The sequence below is a fragment of the Aspergillus aculeatus genome (assembly GCF_001890905.1).
Source record: "Aspergillus aculeatus ATCC 16872 unplaced genomic scaffold ASPACscaffold_12, whole genome shotgun sequence".
Taxonomy (NCBI): Eukaryota; Fungi; Ascomycota; class Eurotiomycetes; order Eurotiales; family Aspergillaceae; genus Aspergillus; species Aspergillus aculeatus.
In genome coordinates, this window is record NW_017962987.1 from 1,209,957 (window position 1) to 1,231,561 (window position 21,605).

The following is a 21,605-nucleotide window of genomic DNA, read 5'->3' on the forward strand; positions in this document are numbered from 1 at the left end:
GGTATATTTTATGAACCAAAGACAAGAGAACAAACCATCTGCAACACCTAACGGAAGAATTCCCCAAGCACCTAATCAATCTCAGAGCCTTGACTGATTGCAAGCGAGTGATCCATCTGGATCCCCTAGCAGCAATCCCAGACACGGTGTTCTCGCCACAAATTGACTGCTACCGAAATTGCCAACCTCACTGGGTGGGTTCGACATTTCGAGATGCAAGGGACGATCGAGCAGCAAGCGATCTGCCGTGAGTCCGTTGTCGCAGGGGTCGCAGGGTCAGGATGGCAGGACACTGAGCTTGAAAGGGGCAAATCTATCCGAAAATCTCTTCATACGAACGAACTCCAATGGCGAGAAACCCGACTCTATACCTCCCAGGGGCGGTATCAACAGCGCAAAGAGTAAGACATGGATTGTACGATCGGATCGAGGCTGGAAACTTCTGTGCTACTGAGTTTGCGAAAGAGTTTCAGAAGGGCGATAGAATCAAGCAGTCTGCATCAATACGGTGACGTCAAACAACAAGAATGCTATCCTACATGATCACGGATCCGGAGGCGGACATTGCAGACCCAAATGATCACTCTCGCTGTGTCTGGGAATCTGCATCGTTTCATGCGCAAGATATTGTAGTGTTACTATACAACACAATACAGTATAGCAAAACAAGCCATTGATTCTCCTGAAATGGATGTACTGGGGCCATTCAACGCGCGAAAGGGGAAAAGAACGAACCCTAGACTTTAGCAACGAACTATAACTAGCTCGAAATCTTCCTTGAAAGTACCTAGTCGATGGCTGAACATCGAGCAACTGAACCATCTGCAGACACCCCAATCGAGATGGCACACATACCGCGGATCCCTCCCAAATCCCTCTCCCCATGCATCGAATGACAGCATACACCATACAACAAGGAAGACGCCAGAAACCAACCAAGTATCACACCTCCGCGTTGGATCCGAGTGTATGAAGTCGCGAAAGGGATGCACAGGCCTACCACAAGGCCCGAAAGTTTACACCATCTTGACTCTGTACCTCTACCCGTATACCTGCGAAAATCATCCCACAACGAACCATCAGGATGAAAACGTACGCCATCCTAAAACCCACCCCCTACAATTGAACTAACAACCATAGCACCCAAAACCCAACAGAAGAATACCTCGCCCTCACCCAAACACCAGGTCAACTCGACCGCACCGAGCTCGAAACCATCTACGACAGACTCAGCCCGGTGTCCCCCAAATTTCTGGATGGTGAATGGAGCATCCACCTACTCGACACGGGACATCCGGCCCAGGCCATCGCGGCGGACGGGCTGCCGCTCGTCCGGACACTCTTTTCTTTAAAGGAGACAGAGAAGGTGAGATATCCCTACTCAATAAATCTGAGGCGAGACCTGATGCACTGCGGAAAAAAAGGTCCGGCAAATCAAGTTCCACGGTATCGGCGCCTGCGCGGTCATCCCCGACGGCGAGGACAAGGTAGATCGGTTTCGATATGTGAATGAGAGGACCGTGGCGGCGACCAATGAGTATAAGCCTTATTATCGGGATTCCGGGGTTTTGCATTTCTATCTGACGCGGATGGATGGGTGATGGAGTAGATGGATGCTATGATTACAGGTTTGTTGATTTGATTGGGGGCATCTGATTAAGCGCGTTTTGTACTGTCTCTGTGTTCGTCGAGGGAAAACTTTGATTAGACGAAATGTAGTGGATGTGTTTACTCAACCCTAGTGTAAGTTTGGCCCTCGTCATAATCCCACCGCTCGGGGATGGCTTTGATCAGCGCGACATGGCGCGGACTGAGGCCTACCTCCATCCCCAGCTCCAGCGCCTGATGTCGGACATCGAGGCAATCCGGCATTTTCGCGGGGATGCACATGCGTGGGTGAGTGGCCAGCGTAAACAGGGCTCTGGGGAACTCGGCCGCCTTTGCGACGGCCACCATCAGCGGAAAGGACTCCTGAGTGGGCCTGTTGACATGACGCCACAAGAGCATGGAGTCGACGTCGTGCAGGAAGTCGATCTCGTACTCGGGGCGGTCCAACAGACCCGCGATCAGTTTTGTCTTACCGTGGGCGATGGCGGTGGTCAGCGCGTTCTGCCCGTCGTTGGCGATGGGCCATGCCGTGGATGGGAACCGGAGCAGGGCTTGCGCCAGATTCCACCAGTAGGCTTGCACGGCTTGGTGTATGATGGTACGCCCCTCGTTGTCGGTGATATCCATCAGCCGGGGCGCAGCCTCCAGAATCGCCCGCAGGACCTCGTCGCGGACCTTGTCTTCGGGCAGGGCCGGGTGATGGAGGATAGCGCTCAGCGGGTTCAGACTTACACCCTGGCTCTCCCAGCGCAGACTGAGAAGATCCACCCCATTCCGGACCGCCTGGCAAATGAGGTCTACGCGTCGAGTCCATAGAATGATATCCCAGGGCCCCTTCTGAGTGAAGGTCGCTCCGTGGGTGAGCAGTGTTTCCACCATTGCCACCGCGGCCTTGATCACCACTGGGTCTCCTGCTGAGTCAGTTCGGTGGAAAGGGGATCTGATATAGTCCAAAGACGTCAAGTGAGCATTTTCGCCTCCGTAAGTAGGGTCCGCGCGATGCTTCAGAAGAAGATTCACCACGTCCTTTCTTCCCCGAAGAACCGCCAGTGATAGGATTGACAATCCACTTAAGGTCACCGCATAGGCCAGTTTGTCAGCATAGTCATCTACCTGATTCTCACTCACCGCGCCACGCTCAACTGCCTCGGCAGCATTCTCCACAGCTTCCAAATTGAAGACCATGAGTCTGGCGTTTTCATCAGCGGCGGCCGCTGCGTGATTGTCATATACCTCCTGCGGAGTCAGGAGCTGATCCTGACAAGCAGAACAGCGCTCGTGGCTCACAGCGCTGTAGACACCGCGATGCGACTCAGAGAAGACGATCAGGTCGTTCTTCTCCAGGAAGTTTGTTACCACTTCCCAGAGGTCAGTCTGGAGAGAAACTCTCCGTCCTGGACCGACCTTCCCTTGCGAGACACCCTCTGCAGAACCTGAGTGAGTACTTGAGTCCACATAACGAGTCTGACATCTTGGGTATAAGAAATATGCGAATCGGCCGGGAGAGGTCAGTTTCCCTATAGTGACGAGCATGATGACCAAGTAGATTGGTGTCATGATGTCTCCTTATATTCTATCCATCTGCGGAATCCGATCTCACAGTAAAAAAGCATGAACAACATTCTCAGTCTCCTTTCGTCCTGCAATTGCTGAGGCAATCATCACCAAACTTCATTCAACACAATGCAATGAAAGAGCACTCAAACAAAGACCTTGTCCCTTCTTTGTAGTTGAAGCCATTCATACTTGTGAAGAAACATGGAAGGAACCCGCAGCGGAAGCTAAGCCCAAACCAGCCCTGCCAAACTCCACCAGCCGCAAAAAAAAATCTCTCTTGCATCACATCAATCAATCCTCCGGAAATCGGCCGTGCCACCAGGAGCCGCACCCGGGAAATCTTTTCAGCGGGCGTCCTGTCCATTGATGAGTACTCTGTACAGCACAAAGTTTTAGATTAGTACCAAGAAAAATTGATCTCGGGTTGGCCGAACTTTTTCCGCAGGACCAGATAAGATGATTACTCATGTCTCCGAGCGATGTGCGGGGCGGGAAGGAAGGAAGGATGGAAATCTCTCCGGCGTCTTACCAATCTTCTTCGCTAGCCTGGATGCAGTTAAGGCTGGGTGAGGGTGCAGAAGGAGGGACTGTAATTTTTTCTTGGCTTGGATGGGAACCCCCGCGATCATCGTTGTTTTTTGCTTAATGGTGGGTGCACTACGTGTCAATCCTCCTGTCGATTGCGCTGGTTGAGAGCAGGGATGGATGGCTGGGGCCTAGGCGGTGCAACCGGGTGTCAGAGCTGAGAGGAGGTTGTGAACACAGACTATGCTACGATTCGAAAATTGCGGCAGGAGTCATGATTGAAGTGGAGAATATGTGCGGTTAGATTGATTGGGTATATTGTGTTTTTCAAAACCATTAGTTAGTACATACATCCCATGTTAGCCGAGATTCTGAGCAAGATGACTAGGCCTAGTAAATCTCGTAGATCCCCTCCTCGGTAGTTCGTAAATTCGTGAGTGACGTCCACGGACAATCCATCCAACGCCAAGAAGCTAATGTGCAGTATCACATGCTAAATCACAGCCTTCGTCGTTCCGTCACGGTCCAACGCCGTTTGGTGCCCGCTTCTCGATCCTTTTGCAGAGGTTCGCTGCCCCACAGACCACGCTGCGACATGGTTCGCTGCGGCAGTTGACTGGTCCAGGTTTGCCCAGTGGCGGCCGGCTTATCCACATCGTGAATGATTTCATTCGTAGACGGTGTAGAAGCCGGCGTGGTCCAATCGCCAAAGTTGGGCACAATGTCATCTGCTGGCTCAGCTGAGGCGGAGACGGACCCCCAAAGCCCCGTTGAGCCACTGGAGGTAACAGCTGTCGAGGGCCGTGCTGCCTTCCACGACTGGGATCCCATGCCAGATGTAGAGGAGGGGCCGATGATGAACATTCCCTGCGACATCGACTTTCGCGGGGCAGCACGCTGGCGATAAGTGGGGATGCCTGGTGATGCGAGGTTCGCGGGTGACGAAACAGCGGGGTTATTAACTCCATTCCGTAAATGCTCGGTAGATGCTACCTTTTTCAACCGATAACTCTGCAAATTGATCGGCTCGTCGAAAGATTGCTCCGAGCCTAGGGACCCAACCGAAACAGTTGATGCGGTTCCAGTTGACTCGTGCAGGTCGGGGTACCGCACTGCCAGGGTGAGAGAGGCCGTGCCAATATCGACAAGTGCCGGCTCCCCGGATATTGCCCCAATGAGTGCATTGCAGCCAGCTCCATGTGTAATTACAACCAGAACGGTCTCGGTTTCGTCGTCAGTATCGTCGACTTTATTGATGTCGCCGGTTCCGTTCAACATCTGCGAATGGCGCTGACCTTGGCGGGCAGACCCTGTGAAATCATGTTCGTCGTACCAGCTAACCATGCGTTCCATCCCATTGCGGAATCTTGCATGCATTGAGCTCCATTCCTCCCCGTACTCGCCTCCATTCCCCCAATTTTGGTCACCACGCATGCTGTCCCATTGGTAGTCGACATTGACGCAGGCATCACGGGCATGAGTCACATATCCAGCAGGTATTGGATTGGAAGGAGAAATGGCATAGCTTGGAGTCGGAGGCACATATGCGCTGTCGGGAATGGGCGATAGATTGGTGTTGATTTTGTTCAGTAGTCTCTTGCTGCGAGAGGCGTCACCAGCGCCCAAAGCGTCACAGCTACCCGCACGAGTTCTGTGCCCTGGCGCTGAATTTGTTGTGGATGTATATTCAGGCTCATTGGGCGCGTTGAGGTCGGGGGCAGGAGACACTGGAGTTGAAACACTTCCCCAACCACCCGGGAAGTAGCCAACCGATGGTCGGGACGTTATGTCTGCCGCCGGGACAAAATGCTGCTCACGTCTTAAGAGCTCAATCTTGGCGGCGGCGATCAGTCGGTCGGAGGAGGGAGGAGGCACGATTTGTTCGAAATAGTCAGGACTGAGCCATTCTCCGAGAAAAGCGTCAACACGCAAAAGGCATCGCGTGTTGTCCAGGCTAGACCTGGGGCTCGAGCTCGGAGGGGTGTCCAAAGTCAAGTTCTTTAGGGATCCGGGGGTCGCATTGTGAAGCTGTCCTGCAAGCGAGCCATACGGCCGGTGGTAGTCGTCCGGTTCAGGAGAGTTTTGACAAATTCCTGAGCTGACTGCGATTCCTGTCTGAAGGCAACGAAGGAATGGAGAGGTATGGATGATGACCCGGCGCTTGCGGGGTGGAGTCTTCACGCGGTCGAGGAATTGTTTCCGTGCAGCCTCGCTCTGTGTTGAGACGTCTATCTCATCGTCTAGGGACTGTAGGAGATCGACAATTCTAGCACCGAGAGCGCGGGACTGTAGCCAGCCGCCATAGGAGAGGGGAGGGTCGTAAGGAGTGGGAGATGTCAAGTGCCAATTCTTGTCGGCAGCGTCCAGGCGAGCGCCATGTCTATTGGGGCAGTGAGCGTAAGAATGCGATCTAATACTTACAAGAATGAGGAACATAAAGCCTTACCTAGCAATGATGATGGCGGCGGGGGGTTTCCCCATGGCGTCAGTATAAGGCAGCCGTCGGGAGAAGGAAAATAACAAGTGATTGTCGAACTGAAAGTTGGACAAGACAAGGAAGGGAGAGTTTGAAGGAGAAAAAGGTGATCAATGTAGAATTGAGCGAATTTGAATTTAGTAGATCGGTGACACGCAGGTCACAGCTGGAAAGGGGGTGTGGTTGTCGCCTTATTCCAGGTTGTCTTGTCGCTCCGGCGGGGTAGACAGCAACACCTCCACAGCCACGATCACAGCGCGTTAGAGGGCGATCCGAGATGTTGAGGTCGCTAACAAAGAACTAGGAAAGGAACACAACATGATGATGGGGAGAGATCAGTTAAGACAAGACAAAAGGGGAAGTTCTCGGTCACATTCTTCCTGATCGCGATCGGTCGGATGAAGAGTCTTCCCGGTGAGGAGGTGAATTCACGTTTCTTTTTTTTCCCTTCGCTCACCTGCAGTGACTCTCGTAATTTCTTTGCTGCTTCGTCACCGGGGCATGTGATTGTGATTAGCTAAGGTACTGAGATCATGTGGAGCAAGCCACCGGATCCACTGCCTTCCGATGCCGATATTCGGCAGTATCCTGACTACAAAGTACACCATAGAACACGAGAATGAGAGCGGGACTTTGCGGAGGGTGGTCAAGTTTGTATGTAGTCACACCACCTGGAAGAGAAGTTTGCCTTGATTTTTCTTCTTCTTTCAGGGATCGATTGATGAGCCTGTTTGGGCAGCAGAAAAAGAGATCTGCCGTATCACATGATCGTCGGTTTACCGCCTATCCTCCCGCGTGGGTACTGCCACCAGAACACGGAATATAATGCCATTCTTGTCCTTTCTCCTCAAGCAGTAGCAGAGCTTCGAAGGATCTTTTAGGTTGTTCTTGGCTTTCAGTAGGTACTCTCTGCCGAGGATCGTCAACCAACTATCAGTTAAATCACATAAATAGTACAATGTTTGTTATTGTACTAGAATCGCGCAATCTCACTCAGAAAAGGAACGCAACATGTTTCGAATTCCTGCCGCATCACGATACAGTATCCGCACCATGTCTACAGCTTCAAGATGGTACTTCATACAGCCTCAGCATAGATCCGCACCCAAGTTGAGAAGTTCGTTTACGTACAACATGTACCGCCACAACAAACCAGATTTATACACTAGTGAAAAGGAAAGAAGATCAGCATTTCTATGATACAGAATGTTTAACTATCTGCAGCGGAGTCAATAGCCTCCAGCGCCAAGAATCTAGAACAGGGGGTATCGAACACTAATCAGAATAAACAGAACTACTTGCATGCGGCCCAGAAAGCGCCGGAGACTCAGGAGCCTCAAGGCGCCAAGGAGCTCCTGGAGGCCCAGAAGCATCAGAAGGCCCAGGCGACGCAAGCACCAACTTATGCACACAACGGTGCTCGGTGCCGAGTTTCTGCAGATCCAGCTCCGGGCGGGCGAAGCCCTGACTCCGGACCGTCTTCCACGACGGCCGGTGCTGCCGCTGGTGGACCTGGAGCGGCTTCCCCCAGCAGCACCACAGTAGCTTCCCGTCCCCCTTGGGCAGATGCATCAGGTCCTTCAAGGTCGAGTGCATGAACCGCAGGTTCTGGGTGCCGCAGTCGTTGTCCGTGATGCGGTCGTGGTCGTGGTAGACCAGTCGCTTATAGTACTCCCGGTAGGGCTCGTCGATCGTCTCCATCCGCCAGAGCGGGAACGCGTTGTCGTTGTCGGCGGCGAGCGACGGGTCCCGCTGGCGCGCCCCTTCCTCGTATCGCCGGATGAACAGGAGGTAGTCGATCCAGAACTTGAGCGACCAGTGACCCGCGGAGTCGCGGCAGGCTAGCATGATGAAGGCCTCGATGTACTTGGGGAACGTCAGCACCGTGACGGGCAGTTTGTCGGCCAGGGGCAGGTAGCTGCGCAGCCCGGGCTTGGGGAGCCCCCGCGCCTCGTAGTGCGGGTCCCGCGGGGTCACAAACCCGATCGGCGGGCTGGGGAACATCCACAGCAGAGTCGATTGCTTGTACAGGTCGATCGAGGTGGAGATGGGGCAGCCGCGGCGGAACTCCGCCACCGTTGGATATTTGGCCGAATGGAAGTGGTAGTCGGCCAGAGGGCGCAGGAACTGCTTGCCCCGCATGGCACAGTCCCTCTTGAGCAGGCATTTTGGCGGGTCGGCCTTCTTCTTGAGTAGCCAGACGGTTCGTCCGAAATATTCGTCCGGGATCACCCAACTGCTTGAATTGTAGTCTGGGCTGCTTGACGTGACGCTGGGCGCCAGGAAGTAGACGTAGGGGATGTTGTTCTTGATGAAGAGCTGGGCGACTTGGCACTGCTGCCGCTCCTTCAAGCCCTCACGCGGCTTCGACGGTTGAATCTGGCTTGTTTGGGGCATGTTGCGATAGGGCGATAGGGGCTCGTATAACTAGATTCCTGGCTCAGTTGGGATTCTGGCATACTATAATAGAATATGAGACAATCAATGGTATTTATACGTCATCGCCATATTGAAGCAATAAAGACGTTTCTCAAATGACTTTGAGCCAATGCTCTGTAGGCCTGGTTGTTTATAAGAAACTTACCACCAAAGACATGGTCATTGTAGTTGCGTTGTCATACCGGAGAGTTACAGTAAGTGGTATCATTGTCTTCGTGATTGCAAGCTCTAACTCCGCACATTATCTCTTAACCATGTTATGATTAGTGCTTGCCAGGAATCGCTTGGTGATAGCATGAATATCAATTTAGATAATAGAATTCAGTGGTTGCTAACAGTGGCTACCAATAAAAGGCCAGTGTTTCTAACAAGCTGTTGTGATAGAAACTACTGAAGACAAACAGTATGGCGGGCCAGCAAATGGCTCTAAGGCTGAAGAACAAAGGCGATAATAGAGATTGGGCCATCGTTGAAGGCTGAGGTGAACAACCACCTGTATCCAATACTGATAGATGCTGAGTTCTACTGTGCTCTAACTTGTTAGATGACTTAGCACGTTTGGGATTTTTCCGGTAGCGGAAGTACGATTCCGAGAGTGCTTCATCAATGCGACAAATGGGACTAGTAATGCCTTAGCAGTACATGTGGCTGGAAGACTACGATGCAATTCTTGAGTCGTAGGGAATTGTTGTGTCAACATGTTTGTAAGCCATAGGCGATCATCCGCCGAGGGAAAGTTCATAGACGTTCGACCTTTTTCCAGAAGAAATATGTTTGTATGTCGAATACAAGTACATAGTAGATGTTTTATCACCCTGAATAGGCTTAGCGCCACGATGAAGATCAGGGATTGGTCTTTATGAAGTCATGATGATTGAGGCATCTGATCTTATCAAGATCAATCCGGACTGGGAAGCCGTTGTGACGAGCAAAGACCCTGCATTGGCTAGCAGAGATGAACACCAATAGGGCTTCCAAGAAGTAACAAGCAAGGAATATCGGTCCCGAGCAATCGGCAACGTGAAATGCGCGTAAGGAGTCTGCTGAAGTCCCTAGATCTTCGTACATGGAGATGATGTTATCGACTCGGGCTGCCGGTGGCGCACTGCATTCCGTCGGGCCCAGAGTGCTTTCCGACGGGACAAGCCTCAAGTATCGGTCTGCAAGACACGACTAGCTCTTTTGGGACAGTTCTTCAGGCTTGAACAACGAATTGTATCGCAGTATATGATTCTTGTGGCGACTGAGTGGGTCAAGATAGATATCATCAACAGCGTGGGCTACAACATTTCGCAATACTTAAGATAGGGGACTCTCCCGAGCTCGGGCCCGAAGCTGTTGGCTGTCCTCTAGATTGGGTGTCTCGTTAAATGGGCTGTATTCTTGAGGCTTTAAGACGCTTTGAAAGAAATGACCGCCGAGACAGAATACTCCGATCGTCAGTTCCGAGACAAATCCACCCCTACCGATTCCGAGTCTACCCTTTCGCGCAGCGAACTGCACGATAAACCAATTGAAAATGAGGCCGACGAGCATGACCCTGAGGCATTAACTCGGCTCGAAACTGCCCAGTCGTCACTCAAACCACCTTCAGTGCTCTGGAAGGAGATTGCGTTCATCGCCGTAGTATGTATGGCTCAATTCATGACGCAAGCTGGGCTATGTATGTCTATCGCGCCGGCACATATCATTGGGGACAGCTTCGGAACCACCAGCGCAGGAGAGCTGAGCTGGTTTGCCGCGGCCTACAGTCTGACCGTCGGCACTTTCATTTTGGTTGCGGGTCGGCTTGGAGATGTGTATGGTCATCGTCTTATGTTAATCATCGGCTTCGCGTGGTTCGGCCTGTGGTCACTTCTGGCTGGGTTTAGTGTATGGTCCAACAAAGTCTTCTTCGACTGCTGCCGAGCACTTCAGGGCATCGGCCCAGCTTTGCTGCTCCCGAATGCGATTGCGATCCTCGGCCGCGCATACCCCCCGGGCCTGCGCAAAGAAATGATTTTCAGCTGTTTCGGTGCAACTGCTCCTGGCGGGTTCATCGTCGGTGGTGTATTCTCATCAATATTCGCGCAGCTCGTGTGGTGGCCTTGGGCGTACTGGGTTATGGGGATCGTTTGCTTCGTGCTGTCGGTGCTAGGCCTGCTAGTTATACCACAAACTCACCGGCCGCAATTCAAGGATGACCTATCGACGTGGGCTCGCTTGGACGTCGTCGGAGCGACAACCGGTATCTCAGCACTAGTACTGATCAACTTCGCCTGGAACCAAGCAGCTCTGGTCGGATGGCCGACGGTGTACACCTATGTTCTTCTCATCGTCGGCTTTATCCTTTTCGGAATCTTCGTCTGGGTCGAAGCCTCGGCCTCATGTCCACTGATTCCCCGGTCGGTTTTGACAGGGGATTTGGCATGGGTGCTCGGATGCATTGCTGCCGGCTGGTCTAGCTTTGGCATAGTCATCTATTATTTCTATCAGTTCATGGAGGTGATCAAAGGAGACTCGCCTCTACTGGCAACGGCGAAGTGGTCTGCTGCTGCACCGTCCGGGGCAGTCGCCGCCCTTGTCACCGGCTTCCTTCTCGGCCGATTGCCGCCGAGTGTGATCATGTTCTGCGCCATGTGCTTCTTCACCGTCGGTCAGGGCCTTGTTGCCACAATACCCTTGAACCAGACCTATTGGGCCCAAGCATTCGTTGCTAGCTTGATCACTTCATGGGGAATGTGAGTATACACCTAGTTCTTTCGTCAGTGGTAGCATGTCGCTAATTTGTTACAGGGACATGTCATTCCCATCCGGCACCTTGATCCTCAGCAATTCGATGCATCACCACCACCAAGGGCTCGCAGCCTCCTTGGTCACCACGACAGTGAACTATTCGATCTCGCTTGGGCTGGGCTTTGCTGGTACCGTGGAGTCGAATGTCAACAACGGGGGGAAAGCTGCGCTTCGGGGATATCGCGGTGCGCTATATTTAGGTATCGGACTTGCTGGTCTCGGGGTGGTAACCTCGGTTTTCTTTATGCTTGTCAGTTGGAAGCGATATAGAAAGGAAAATTTGTCGTCTTGATGTTATTTGAGTTCATATTGATAGAGTGTGATAGATTACTTTGGTACTAATGTCATGAAAGTTTTTAGCGAGAATTGAAGTCAAATATGCGCGACAGTAATTTGAACCTGGGGCATCACCATTTAATTACTTCTTTCTGCTTCGGTTGCCCCTCTATTTGTAACCAGAACACAATTTCTGGTGGACCCAAAAAAAGCCTTGTCTGTATGAACATAAATTGTTAACCAATATTATACAAGCACTATGTGTGCTTGTGGCTAAGAGGGACCTGCACAAGTTTATTAGAAGTAAATCAATGGTAAGGTGATCATAAAACTTACTCTTTCATATGAAGGCTACACTGAGATACAATCATAGTTCAAACAGCGCTTTGTCTCCATTACAGTCGACGACTCACATCTTGCTTACATGTACAAATTCATTGTTTATCTTTTAGTCTTCTTCCTCTCCATTTACACTCTGTCCTATTGCCCAGTTTGTCGCAGTCAGACCAACATCGTGAGGCGGTGAAACTTGAGCTGATGCACGTCACGACCACACCATAACCCAGACGTGTAAACAAGATTCTGAATCGGGCTGCAGTTGCCTTATCACTCGATTTCTCCATTCACTTAAATCAATGTTGTAGTCACAGCTGTGATTCTCTCCGAATTGGACTATCTGATAGGAGTGAATTTCGCCCCTCGCCAATGTTATTACTACCTAGAAAGCAACTACCTTCTCAAGGAGGGTAATCAGTCTGATCCTGCTCATTCGACCCTCCATGACTTTCATTCTTTCACCATACGTCTTTCATCACACATAAACACATCTGAAAACCAAGTAAGTACTTGCTTTAATTTGCCCGTGTAATTCTCATGTTCCGATCAGTCAGGACTGACTTCGAACGTCTTCAAAGATTAGTCTGCAACTCACGTCTTACTGTTTATCTTTGGCCCGATTTTCGACTCATCTGAATCGTCCACAGCCGATTCAGATGTGACCAAACTCTCAGCATGGCGTCCTCTGAGTTTATAATATCACCACAACAACACATGACTGGTCTCACAACAGTGTACACGGTTGCTATCTCGATTGCGATGGCCGTAGTTGTTATGTTCCTACGTCTACGTGCGCGCAGAGCCCAAGGATTGTCGATTGGCGCCGATGAAAAGCTATGCATCGTCAGTCTAGTTGTATTTATTGCTTACTGTGTCGGAGCCCTTGTCTGCGTGTACACCTACGGTGGGGGCCAGAGCTACACAGATCCAAATGAGGCTGAATTGAAGACCAGACAGTACCTCCAGGCCAGTTATGCTGACCCGCTATTACATGGCCTGTGTTGTTGGCCCGACTCTCATTGCTTTTGTCCTGCCGACGACTGTTTCCAATCCCAAATCTCCGCTTTCGCGTTGACACATTCATAATTTTTTCTGCGGCCCTCTGGTTCTTCAAGACAATCCCTCAGGCTTTGATCTGCATCCCACCACAGTACTTTTGAGACAGGTCTATCCTTGGCGGCTGCTCCTCATCACAGCTGCATCTTTGGACTTTTGGAGTCTTCTATCTAGCGCTTAATGCTGCAGTGCTGTTTTTGTTGGTTCCTAGATATATTCTACTGCGGCTTGGCGGGATGAGGGTACAGTTGGCACTAGTGATCATCTTCGTATCGATGTAAGTGCCACGCGACTTCTTCCCCACCAGAGGTATTTCTGCTAATGCAGATAGTGTCATTATGAGCGATATAGTTCGTGTTGCATATGGATGCAAGACGGGTGACTTTCTTGGTATGCTGAAGATAACACAATTAAAACCATTGATCTTGTACTAAACTTAACAGGCGATTACGGCCATATTACTCAATGGTCCGTCATGCAGCTCGGCTTTGCTGTAATGTGCACCTGCATGCCTTGTTTCCTTACTGGAATGCCAGTCAACGAAGAAAATGGCGGCGACAGGCTTGTGTGGCTTGTATTTCGGCTCCCGGAGCAACCTAATGGTGTAAGGATGCCAAGTCAATCTCAGACGCCTGCTCTCGGCGACCCCAATGTGCCATTTGAGACCGTCCCTCAAGAACAAGCTTCATGTGAGCAACATGACAAATAGTCTACTGGGGACATTGTGACGGTCTGCTCACTTTGTACCATCTTGCGCCGAGAGCCAAGGAGGAGGGGGTTATGGCTAATACGGTGGGATCATCAGAAGTCACAATTGACGACACTGTTGTTGTTTCAAGAACTTATCTGTGCGTAATGGAATACTACAATGTACATGATCTTTCCAAATTCCAGCTATTGTGGCACCTTGACCAGGCCAATCCTTTCGTTCTCGCTCTTGCTCCGCTGACTCCACTCAGGTGCTTCATCCTCACCCGCCTCCTCTTGGGCGTCCCCTTCCTCCTTGGTCTGGTGCACTGTCCGAGGATCATGCTCCGCGGGGGCATAGATCGTCACCAACTCAAGGGGAGTATCGCCCGCATTCAGGAACTGGTGCTGCGTCCCCGCCGGCACAATCACCACATCCCCCTGTTTGACCTCCTGCTCCTTGCCCGCAACAATCGCCTTGCCCGTCCCGTGGGTGAAAATCAAAGTCTGATCAACCGTATGCACCTACCCCAGAAATTTCGGTGTTAGCTCGCTCGCCTCATGCAACTTTCTGGAAGTACAAACCTCGTCCCCAATCTCCCCATTAACCGGTACCTCCATGGCCACGAACTGCGAGTACAGGCCGGTGTGGAGCACCTTGCGGAACACCCCGAACTTCCGGCTCGGCGACATAACGCCGGGGAAGTAGACCATCTCGTTCTTTGGGGGCTGGCTCGTCATGTTTCCGGCGGTGTATTTGCTGATGTTTGTGGTGGTGCTGTGGTTTCGATAGCTGGGGAATTTTGTTGCTGTGAGAAGAGGGAGCCGGGTGGTTCGGGGGGTGATGAGTGTGAGTGTTTTTGTTGATGGATTGATGAGGTATTTTGTCAGGCTGGAGGATGGGGAGGGGATGCGAGGCATTTTAAATCCAGAGAGCTGGGAGGGATTCCTGGGTGGTTGGTGGTTTTATGTGGTATTGACTAATTGGGGGCAGGGGTTATAAATCTGAATAGTCTGGGTTCTCTTGGTGGTGGTGGTGGTGGTGACGTAATGGGGATGGATGCCATCATCGATGATTATGTACTGTGCTTGCGCTGTATGGATTCTTTGTTGGGGAATGGCGATGTGGGGAATTCTGATTCTCGGTCGTGAGGGGAGGAGTCACCTACGAGTGCTTGTACATGGGCTGGACTTGATTAGTTATTCGATACGGTTGGTGTGTGATTCACTTGGGTTCTTGAAGATTGATTGATCGAGGGATTGGGGGTTCTAGAACGTCGCGATTAAGTCATGCACCGTAACTTATGATGTCTAAGCATGGGGAACAAAGGTCGGTAGGGCTGACCGCCTTACGTGCGGGGGAGGGGTCTGTCTCCCACACGTGCGGGGAATTTGTTCAGTAACTCGTTTCGAAAGCATAAGGTGGACTACAGGGTGATTAGGCTCTAGCTTGCATGGAAAGAGGTAGGTCTATGCTGGTCATCTCAATCTTCGGGATTACAATGCGATTGTTCACAAACGGTCTTATGCATACATTCATAAAGGAAGAAAAGTGCTAATGGCATGAATAGTTTCTCCTAGCAATCATGGTGAGAGAGTAAGTACAGCTATCCCACTCAAAAATCATGACCCAGGAAGAAAAATATATATTTTGACGCCATAGGCGCAGCGATATCCCCGTACCTGCACCGCAACGTCAGTCATCTCCCTAAGAACCTGCGATTTGGTACAAGCCAGACAAAAGCAACTCACCCCCTCCAATCCCCCGACAAAAGCCTAAGCAGCAGTGACTTTGTACGAGTACATGACGACCTTCGAGGTCCACTCCTTGAACACCTCGCACTTCTGGGGACTGATGCTCTTGCCGGACCACGCCGCCGTTCCCTTGCAGTTCTCCTTGGGATAGATCGTGATGTGGTAGTCCTTGCTGTTGAAGTTCCCATTGACCGAGCGGATCCCGTACCCCTCTTTCTTGTCGAAGTTGAAACACCCCGTCTTGGGTGAGTTCTCGATGTGCGTCAGCAGGGAGCCACTGCAGTTGTCGCTGTACCAGGCCTTGATACCCCAAGAAGCTGAGAGGATGTGGGTGCTCAGGCTGAGCACGAGGGGGAGGTAGGTGAGGAGTTGCATTGTGGTGGACTGTGAATTATAGGTTTGAGGAGGGGAAAAGTTGGAGTTCGTTGGGTTGTGAGCTGGTGAGTCTGTGTTGCTGGCAATGGGAACGAGGGGGTTGAAGTCTGGTTTATATAGGTTTGGTTCTTGGGGGACGTAGGCCGGATTGAGGTTACAAGACTAGGATATTTGGAATGTAGTATCCTGGTGAAGGGCTGACTAGAGCTGAAGGTGATAGTTGAGATCCTTCGGTGCTGGGCGTTTCTTGGTTTTGTTGTAGTTGCTGATGGGCTGCGAGATGGTCTTCATGCGCCATGCTGGGATGATGGTGTTAAAGAGCTTCCGTTTCGACGCTGGCTTGCTTGATGCTATGTCTCTAAAGGTATAATTTGGTAATGTATTGAGTAGATCCGATATGGTAAGTAACTATGCTGCGAAAGATGAGGCTGAAGTTCAAAAGATTGCGGATAGAGCTCGGGACAATAGATGCCATACTCAGCTACCCCGCTAGACCAGCTCAGAATCGCAGAGCCTAGCATCCGTGGTGAAGCGATATACCTGTACATTTGCGAGGTAGTATTGCATATTTGGAATTCCTGAGACATGGGTCCCTTGTAGTATAGATGTGGAGACAGACATCCTACTCTGTAGTATGATCGGGTCAATCTACTACTTAGTCTAGACTAGGCTCGGGTGGAACCATCAAAGCTTCAGATCTCCGGTCAGCCTGAACGAGACCCTTCTGTGCTAGGCCGTTCCAGGAAGGAGTCTCTAAGCACCTAGCACCTGGCAAGTGAGTACTTTTGCGTTCAGTCAGTTTGTCGATGAAATTGGCGTCTGACTAGGGCGTTCGACGAGGAATGGCAGATGATATGTGCTGCCAGAGACGTTCCGGCAATCTTCTTCCAGTAAAGAGCTGTATCTATTATAATGGCGCCACCGAGATGTCAGACTGTGCTCCTTGTGTGGTAAGTAGTATAACCGAGCTACTCATATCAGAGCTCTGAAAACAGATGCAGGCTGAACATGCAGCCTTGGCCGTTGAGACATATGTATTCCCCTTATGACAGTATGACTGTGCCGCGGTCAATGCCTCCGCCATTCCTGAACTGGAGTGACTGTTCCTGAGACTTGCCTGATGAGTGCTGAAGCAGGCCGAATTCCTAGCCAACGCATATGGTCGGGTGAATTCCCCAAACATGCAGCAACCGCCAAGTAAGTCATCTGCTACTAGATGCATGTCTCTCGTTCAGACATGTACATTATACCCTTTAGTGATAAAACTCTGCTTGGCGGAAGCACTAAGACACACTAGTCACTCCACTCCGAAGTAGGTCTGGACAGTCTCATTGTCTTATGATAATGGGCTGTATGAGATGAGAGGGATAAAGCAAATACTATACAAATAGATAACTGTCACACTTAAAGTCCAAGTTTTGTTACATGCTCTTTATATAAATGCTGTGATTAAGCACCTTGCGGTGATTGTAACTGCCGAGCACATACAGGGACCATAGTTTATTTTTCGGCCCGCCGGGAGACCCACTCCGATTTAAGCATGAATGCCAAGCTAAGATGAGCCCCACATTGTCTATGTGTAAGCGGCAACATTCTACAGCTTAGAGAGTAAAACATTGATTGGGGATTAGAACATAAGTCAAACAGCAAATACTGTGCCGATAGATCCTGGTTGATCTGTCTTACTTCCTCTGACCCGAAGTGGTGGCAGGATGCTGGCCGTTCTGGACGTCATGCCTCAGGCCTCGAGAAAGTGGTGCCCCACAGCCCCGTCTCTTTCTGCCACAGTGGGCCTCACAACCGCCTTCCTAATCGGATTCAGGAACGCGGTACTTATAACGAAAACGAGTACAACTGTCAATAACCCAGACCCTGTGGCGCAATCGGGAACACTTGCGGGTACAAACCAGGAAACGGCGCAGTGGTCTGGGTTCGACCCCCCGGGAGATCGGCCCTTTCGTAGTGCAAACCTCCTTAGGATAACTGGAAGGGGGGGTTTCGTAGCCTGTCTGCGGTGCGGCGCCTTGCGCCCCCGCCGACAGGTGAGCTTTTTGATCTCTTTATTTAGTGCTTGACTCTCTTTAGTTGACTCTAATATATCCTGAGATGTCATTCCACTCTGTCTCGAGTGCTCTGAAGTTGTCGCTTTGAAGTCTGGGGATTCCTGGTGACAGCCGACGGCGGGATGTCGCTTTCGAGGCTTTTTTCTCTTTTTCACCATTTTCATCTGTTTAAATATGCTCACTCTCCTTATTGTTCTGTGTCCTTCTTGTCTAGAGAGCTTAGCATGTCTTTCTCCCTTTGAAGACCGATGGCGAGGAGTAGGCTCCCTCTTGTTCCTCCTGGAAGCTCGAAGTCGCCGCATAGACAGAAGGTGCCTTCTTTGCGCCTCGAACAGCTCCCTCATCAAGTTCAATTATCTCTCGTGAATACTCCGGTCAAGCTTTCTACATAACAAAAGCAATAATTGTCGTTTCTCTTCGTTCTCCAACCATCTGATCAGGCACCATGGCGGCTAATACGTCAGGGATCGCTTCCATGGGCGCCTCTGCAACAGACAAGTTTACTCCAGGAAGCCATATCTTGACAGCTATCCTTCCAAGTCTACCATTCCTTCTAACATGCTAGATCTTGGGCGCTTGAATGGTGAAGACAAACCTTGCAAGGAACTTGGATGTCTACTCGGTCGCTGAGGCTCCTATCCTCACAACAGAGCGATGGTGACTAAACCCTGGACGAAGGTACGACTAGATACTCGTGGTCCTCATGGCTCGTATTGTTAGACTAGTGTGTTCATCATTGCATCTCGTGCGAGCACTCTTTCCTATTGATCGACAAGATAATATTCCATAACCCGTTCAAGGCCTTTCTCCAACCGCGAAGCGAGAAATGCATCCACCGAAGAGGGTTGTCACTGTAGCTTTGTGCTCTCAACCGCCCAATGCTCCATTTCGATAAACGAAGTCATCGACCCCATATCAAACCGATCGCCAAGAATAGTTCCTTGCTCCACAATCCGATCGATTAGACCCGCATCGTGTTGAGTCCGAGCGGACTCGGGAACCAGGAGCGCACTTAATGGGTTGGTTACACATTGACATCAGGGAATGGAGCAAGCAGAAGACGTTTCTTGGAGTTGGATTCCCGCCACGCTGGTTCCTTGACACTGGAGGAAGCTACTGCGCAGCGTGACTCATCTTCTCCATCTGAGCAGTATTACGGTCTCTAACAGCTCGCGTCGTCAGCGTAGCACGACGACTCCTCAATCAGGAGCTACGAGCAAGTCGTTTGGATTGCTGTCAGCGTGCTCACTTGAGCCGGCCAAAGAATTTGAAAGCAGTCACCTGCCGCCAGCCTCAATTCCTTCGCGGGCCTGCGGCGGCTCTCAGCGGCTAGCCTTGGGGTACAAGTTGCTTCATCGCTACTTATTTGCAAGATTATTAACCTTCTTATGTGTCTGTCCGACATTGATTCCTCCCCAAGGATTGGAACTGGTAATACCTACAAACGGCCTCGGATAGAGCATGGTTGGCTTAGCCGAGGCTCGGGTGGGAACGGGTCCACTTTTTTTGATCGTGTGGGGCGGGGCTTAACCCAGAAGAAAAGCTATGGTAAAGTAGACAGACTAAGCGACCGATTATATCATAATAAGATAATTGAGATTGAACAAAGGGGATATCTTGTTGGGCATGAACAGGTCGAAGGAGAAATAGCAGCCGTGGTGAGGCATTGTGGGAGCAAGGTGCTTATGAAAGATTTGCTAGATGATCCAATGAAAGCCGAGGCTGAAGAGCTTGTGTGGTCGGGTTTGTATGCTGTCAGACCTCCGGCATCCTGGGAGTCGTAGTAACTATTGTAGAAACCGGCGAAAAGTTCGACGTTTGTCCTGCATGATGATCGGCTAGGAGGGTTTGGATCTGATTCATTTTAGAGATATATGAGTTCAAAGCATCAATTTTGGAATTGGGCAATGAGAAACTCACGTTGAAGTTGAGCAAAATCTGAACAACCACCTTCTTCAATTCCAGCCAGGCGGCGCGGAGCTCTGGATTGGTGTGTAGATCCGGATGAAAGAGGAGCATGGTTCGATCCATGAGCTTCCGCTGCGGCACGCTAGGAGTGAGCCATCGCTCCGGGCGGAACGCATGTACGTCGCCCCCGTAGATCGTGTTGTTGAAATGTGCGACGTAGGCGTTGCAGCTGATGATCGTACCACTCGGAAAGATGGATTCCGATCGTAGATGATCCGAGAGCGCTGAGGCTGGGAACTCCTTTTCACTGGTCGAGGTGCAGGTTAGGCGCATCGACTCTTTCATCACGGCGCAGAGGTAGGGGAGGCGTGATAGTTCCCTCCAGCGTGGGGTGGAGGAGATTGACCCGGTATTGTAGGCCGAATTGATCTCGTTTCGAAGAGTAGTCAGCTTCTCGGGGTGTTGGAGCAGATATGGAAAGACGGAGGCAAAGGCTGTGATGAGGGATTCGGTTTCGGCTGTAAGCTCGTCGCTCGTCAGGGTATTGCCGTTAAGGATGTTGAAGCTGTCCGGGTTTGGTTTGTGGAGGCCAGCAGGTGTCGTGAGGGCATGGACGGGCAGCATAGAACAATGTGTAAGCTGCCGACCTCGGTACCTTTTCAGTGATGATACAGGGCTCTGGAAGAGTATGTATTCTATTATGGACGGTTTGATGGGAAGCGAGAGGGCGTTTGTTGCTTGTGTCTGTATCTGAGTCGTGTTTGACGCTGAGTCGCGGATGCATTTATTAATGAGCTTTGCGGCGAATATCCTGAAACAAGCTACCAGCTCGATACTTCGATGTCTTCTGAGTGCGTCGAGGAGCTCATTTGTTGAGCTATCGTTGATACCCTCGTATTCCAGGAATCTCGCCCACTGGCTGGTTGGCGTTTGGATATCGCGTTCACCATATGCCAAAGCATCAGCATCCTGCGATTGAGATACCTGCAGATTTGGAGATTGCTTCTGTCAGAAAGGCTTCTGGTTTTGGACCAGTGCGTGGTGACGTACCCTAAGACGATCGATCTGAAACTGGTATAGCTGAGCAATGATGTCCGGATCCGAGACACTGATCCGGTCTGGTCCTAGACGGACGATTCTTCCATATCTCGCATGAAGCTCTGAGAGTTTGCGACCGTCATGAGGCGAGGTACGCAGGTAGAGGTGCCACCACGACGAGATGCGCGATATAAAGGGGCCAAGAACCCAGTTCAAGTACGCGTATTGACGGAAAGTGTAGGCAGAAGCCAGCAATGCCAAGAGAACTGCGATCACGCCTACAAACATCGTTGCAGTCGCTCAGAACCGCACATTCTACTCCTCCAAGCATCTCCGCATTGAAATCGAGGTCGAAAGGAGTGGTGCTCTCATATAAGGTATCCATCCGGCTGTGTGACGATCTGGGGGGCTATAATTTGTCCCCAGCCGCGTTATCCCGAAACCGGGTCGAGAAAATAAAACGGAGAAAACATCCCTACAACGTCATTGTCGCAACATCAGCGTGCGACACGTCTGAAAGGTCCCCAAGCACGGGCTGCCTCGGGTGGAATCAGCCTGACATTCAGCTGAGAACCTTGATTGGAGCATATCAGGAGTCCCAAGGCCAGTCGACTCGAAATTACGTGATGGGAAACACGATTCCCTCGGGCGCATGGCCATGGGGCGTTCGGGCCGAGAAGTTTGATTCTGAAGGGGGTGATAGTGAGAGGTTCAGAGACAGGCTGACGGAT

General features: G+C 51.0%; 8 protein-coding genes across 8 annotated transcripts; 2 read left to right on the forward strand and 6 right to left on the reverse strand.

The window, feature by feature from the left end:
- Positions 1-1,055: 1,055 nt before the first annotated feature.
- Positions 1,056-1,834, forward strand: ASPACDRAFT_1858168 (uncharacterized protein). Its single transcript, XM_020197588.1, has 3 exons — positions 1,056-1,092; positions 1,141-1,366; positions 1,425-1,834. The coding sequence occupies exons 1-3, from the start codon at positions 1,085-1,087 to the stop codon at positions 1,599-1,601; spliced, it is 411 nt and encodes a 136-aa protein (XP_020054497.1). The 5' UTR covers positions 1,056-1,084; the 3' UTR covers positions 1,602-1,834.
- On the reverse strand, positions 1,356-3,165 carry ASPACDRAFT_1890042 (uncharacterized protein; the record flags this gene model as incomplete). The annotated part of the gene is made up of 1 exon (XM_020198556.1): positions 1,356-3,165. One exon carries the CDS (start codon positions 3,163-3,165, stop codon positions 1,729-1,731), a length of 1,437 nt encoding a protein of 478 aa, XP_020054498.1. The 3' UTR covers positions 1,356-1,728.
- An 812-nt stretch (positions 3,166-3,977) lies between these two features.
- ASPACDRAFT_80286 (uncharacterized protein) lies at positions 3,978-6,377 on the reverse strand. The gene is made up of 2 exons (XM_020205618.1): positions 6,137-6,377; positions 3,978-6,070 (listed from the first exon to the last, which is right to left on the reverse strand). The coding sequence occupies exons 1-2, from the start codon at positions 6,169-6,171 to the stop codon at positions 4,189-4,191; spliced, it is 1,917 nt and encodes a 638-aa protein (XP_020054499.1). The 5' UTR covers positions 6,172-6,377; the 3' UTR covers positions 3,978-4,188.
- A 1,064-nt stretch (positions 6,378-7,441) lies between these two features.
- ASPACDRAFT_62408 (uncharacterized protein) lies at positions 7,442-8,563 on the reverse strand (the record flags this gene model as incomplete). The annotated part of the gene is made up of 1 exon (XM_020203784.1): positions 7,442-8,563. One exon carries the CDS (start codon positions 8,561-8,563, stop codon positions 7,442-7,444), a length of 1,122 nt encoding a protein of 373 aa, XP_020054500.1.
- A 1,452-nt stretch (positions 8,564-10,015) lies between these two features.
- On the forward strand, positions 10,016-11,672 carry ASPACDRAFT_53621 (MFS transporter; the record flags this gene model as incomplete). Its single annotated transcript, XM_020202772.1, has 2 exons — positions 10,016-11,325; positions 11,381-11,672. 2 exons carry the CDS (start codon positions 10,016-10,018, stop codon positions 11,670-11,672), a joined length of 1,602 nt encoding a protein of 533 aa, XP_020054501.1.
- A 2,194-nt stretch (positions 11,673-13,866) lies between these two features.
- Positions 13,867-14,558, reverse strand: ASPACDRAFT_80288 (cupin domain-containing protein). Its single transcript, XM_020205619.1, has 2 exons — positions 14,321-14,558; positions 13,867-14,260 (listed from the first exon to the last, which is right to left on the reverse strand). Exons 1-2 carry the CDS (start codon positions 14,474-14,476, stop codon positions 13,943-13,945), a joined length of 474 nt encoding a protein of 157 aa, XP_020054502.1. The 5' UTR covers positions 14,477-14,558; the 3' UTR covers positions 13,867-13,942.
- An 809-nt stretch (positions 14,559-15,367) lies between these two features.
- Positions 15,368-16,168, reverse strand: ASPACDRAFT_123216 (uncharacterized protein). The gene has a single exon (XM_020196605.1). The coding sequence runs from the start codon at positions 15,863-15,865 to the stop codon at positions 15,512-15,514; it is 354 nt and encodes a 117-aa protein (XP_020054503.1). The 5' UTR covers positions 15,866-16,168; the 3' UTR covers positions 15,368-15,511.
- Positions 16,169-19,537: 3,369 nt separating this feature from the next.
- ASPACDRAFT_80291 (putative cytochrome P450 monooxygenase) lies at positions 19,538-21,542 on the reverse strand. The gene is made up of 3 exons (XM_020205620.1): positions 20,887-21,542; positions 19,849-20,820; positions 19,538-19,782 (listed from the first exon to the last, which is right to left on the reverse strand). The coding sequence occupies exons 1-3, from the start codon at positions 21,160-21,162 to the stop codon at positions 19,684-19,686; spliced, it is 1,347 nt and encodes a 448-aa protein (XP_020054504.1). The 5' UTR covers positions 21,163-21,542; the 3' UTR covers positions 19,538-19,683.
- Positions 21,543-21,605: the final 63 nt, after the last annotated feature.

What these genes read in the sequence shown, in the direction of transcription:
- ASPACDRAFT_123216 (XM_020196605.1), bottom strand. Translation starts at nt 15,865, where the DNA reads ATGCAACTCCTCACCTACCTCCCCCTCGTGCTCAGCCTGAGCACCCAC.
- ASPACDRAFT_1858168 (XM_020197588.1), top strand. An exon ending in CTTTAAAGGAGACAGAGAAG is followed by an intron (nt 1,367 to 1,424) that starts GTGAGATATCCC and finishes GCGGAAAAAAAG; the next exon opens with GTCCGGCAAATCAAGTTCCA.
- ASPACDRAFT_80286 (XM_020205618.1), bottom strand. Translation starts at nt 6,171, where the DNA reads ATGGGGAAACCCCCCGCCGCCATCATCATTGCTAG. An exon ending in GCCGCCATCATCATTGCTAG is followed by an intron (nt 6,071 to 6,136) that starts GTAAGGCTTTAT and finishes CTGCCCCAATAG; the next exon opens with ACATGGCGCTCGCCTGGACG.
- ASPACDRAFT_80288 (XM_020205619.1), bottom strand. Translation starts at nt 14,476, where the DNA reads ATGACGAGCCAGCCCCCAAAGAACGAGATGGTCTACTTCCCCGGCGTT. An exon ending in ATGGGGAGATTGGGGACGAG is followed by an intron (nt 14,261 to 14,320) that starts GTTTGTACTTCC and finishes TTTCTGGGGTAG; the next exon opens with GTGCATACGGTTGATCAGAC.
- ASPACDRAFT_80291 (XM_020205620.1), bottom strand. Translation starts at nt 21,162, where the DNA reads ATGTTTGTAGGCGTGATCGCAGTTCTCTTGGCATTGCTGGCTTCTGCC. An exon ending in TTCAGATCGATCGTCTTAGG is followed by an intron (nt 20,821 to 20,886) that starts GTACGTCACCAC and finishes CCAAATCTGCAG; the next exon opens with GTATCTCAATCGCAGGATGC. An exon ending in AGATTTTGCTCAACTTCAAC is followed by an intron (nt 19,783 to 19,848) that starts GTGAGTTTCTCA and finishes AAAATGAATCAG; the next exon opens with ATCCAAACCCTCCTAGCCGA.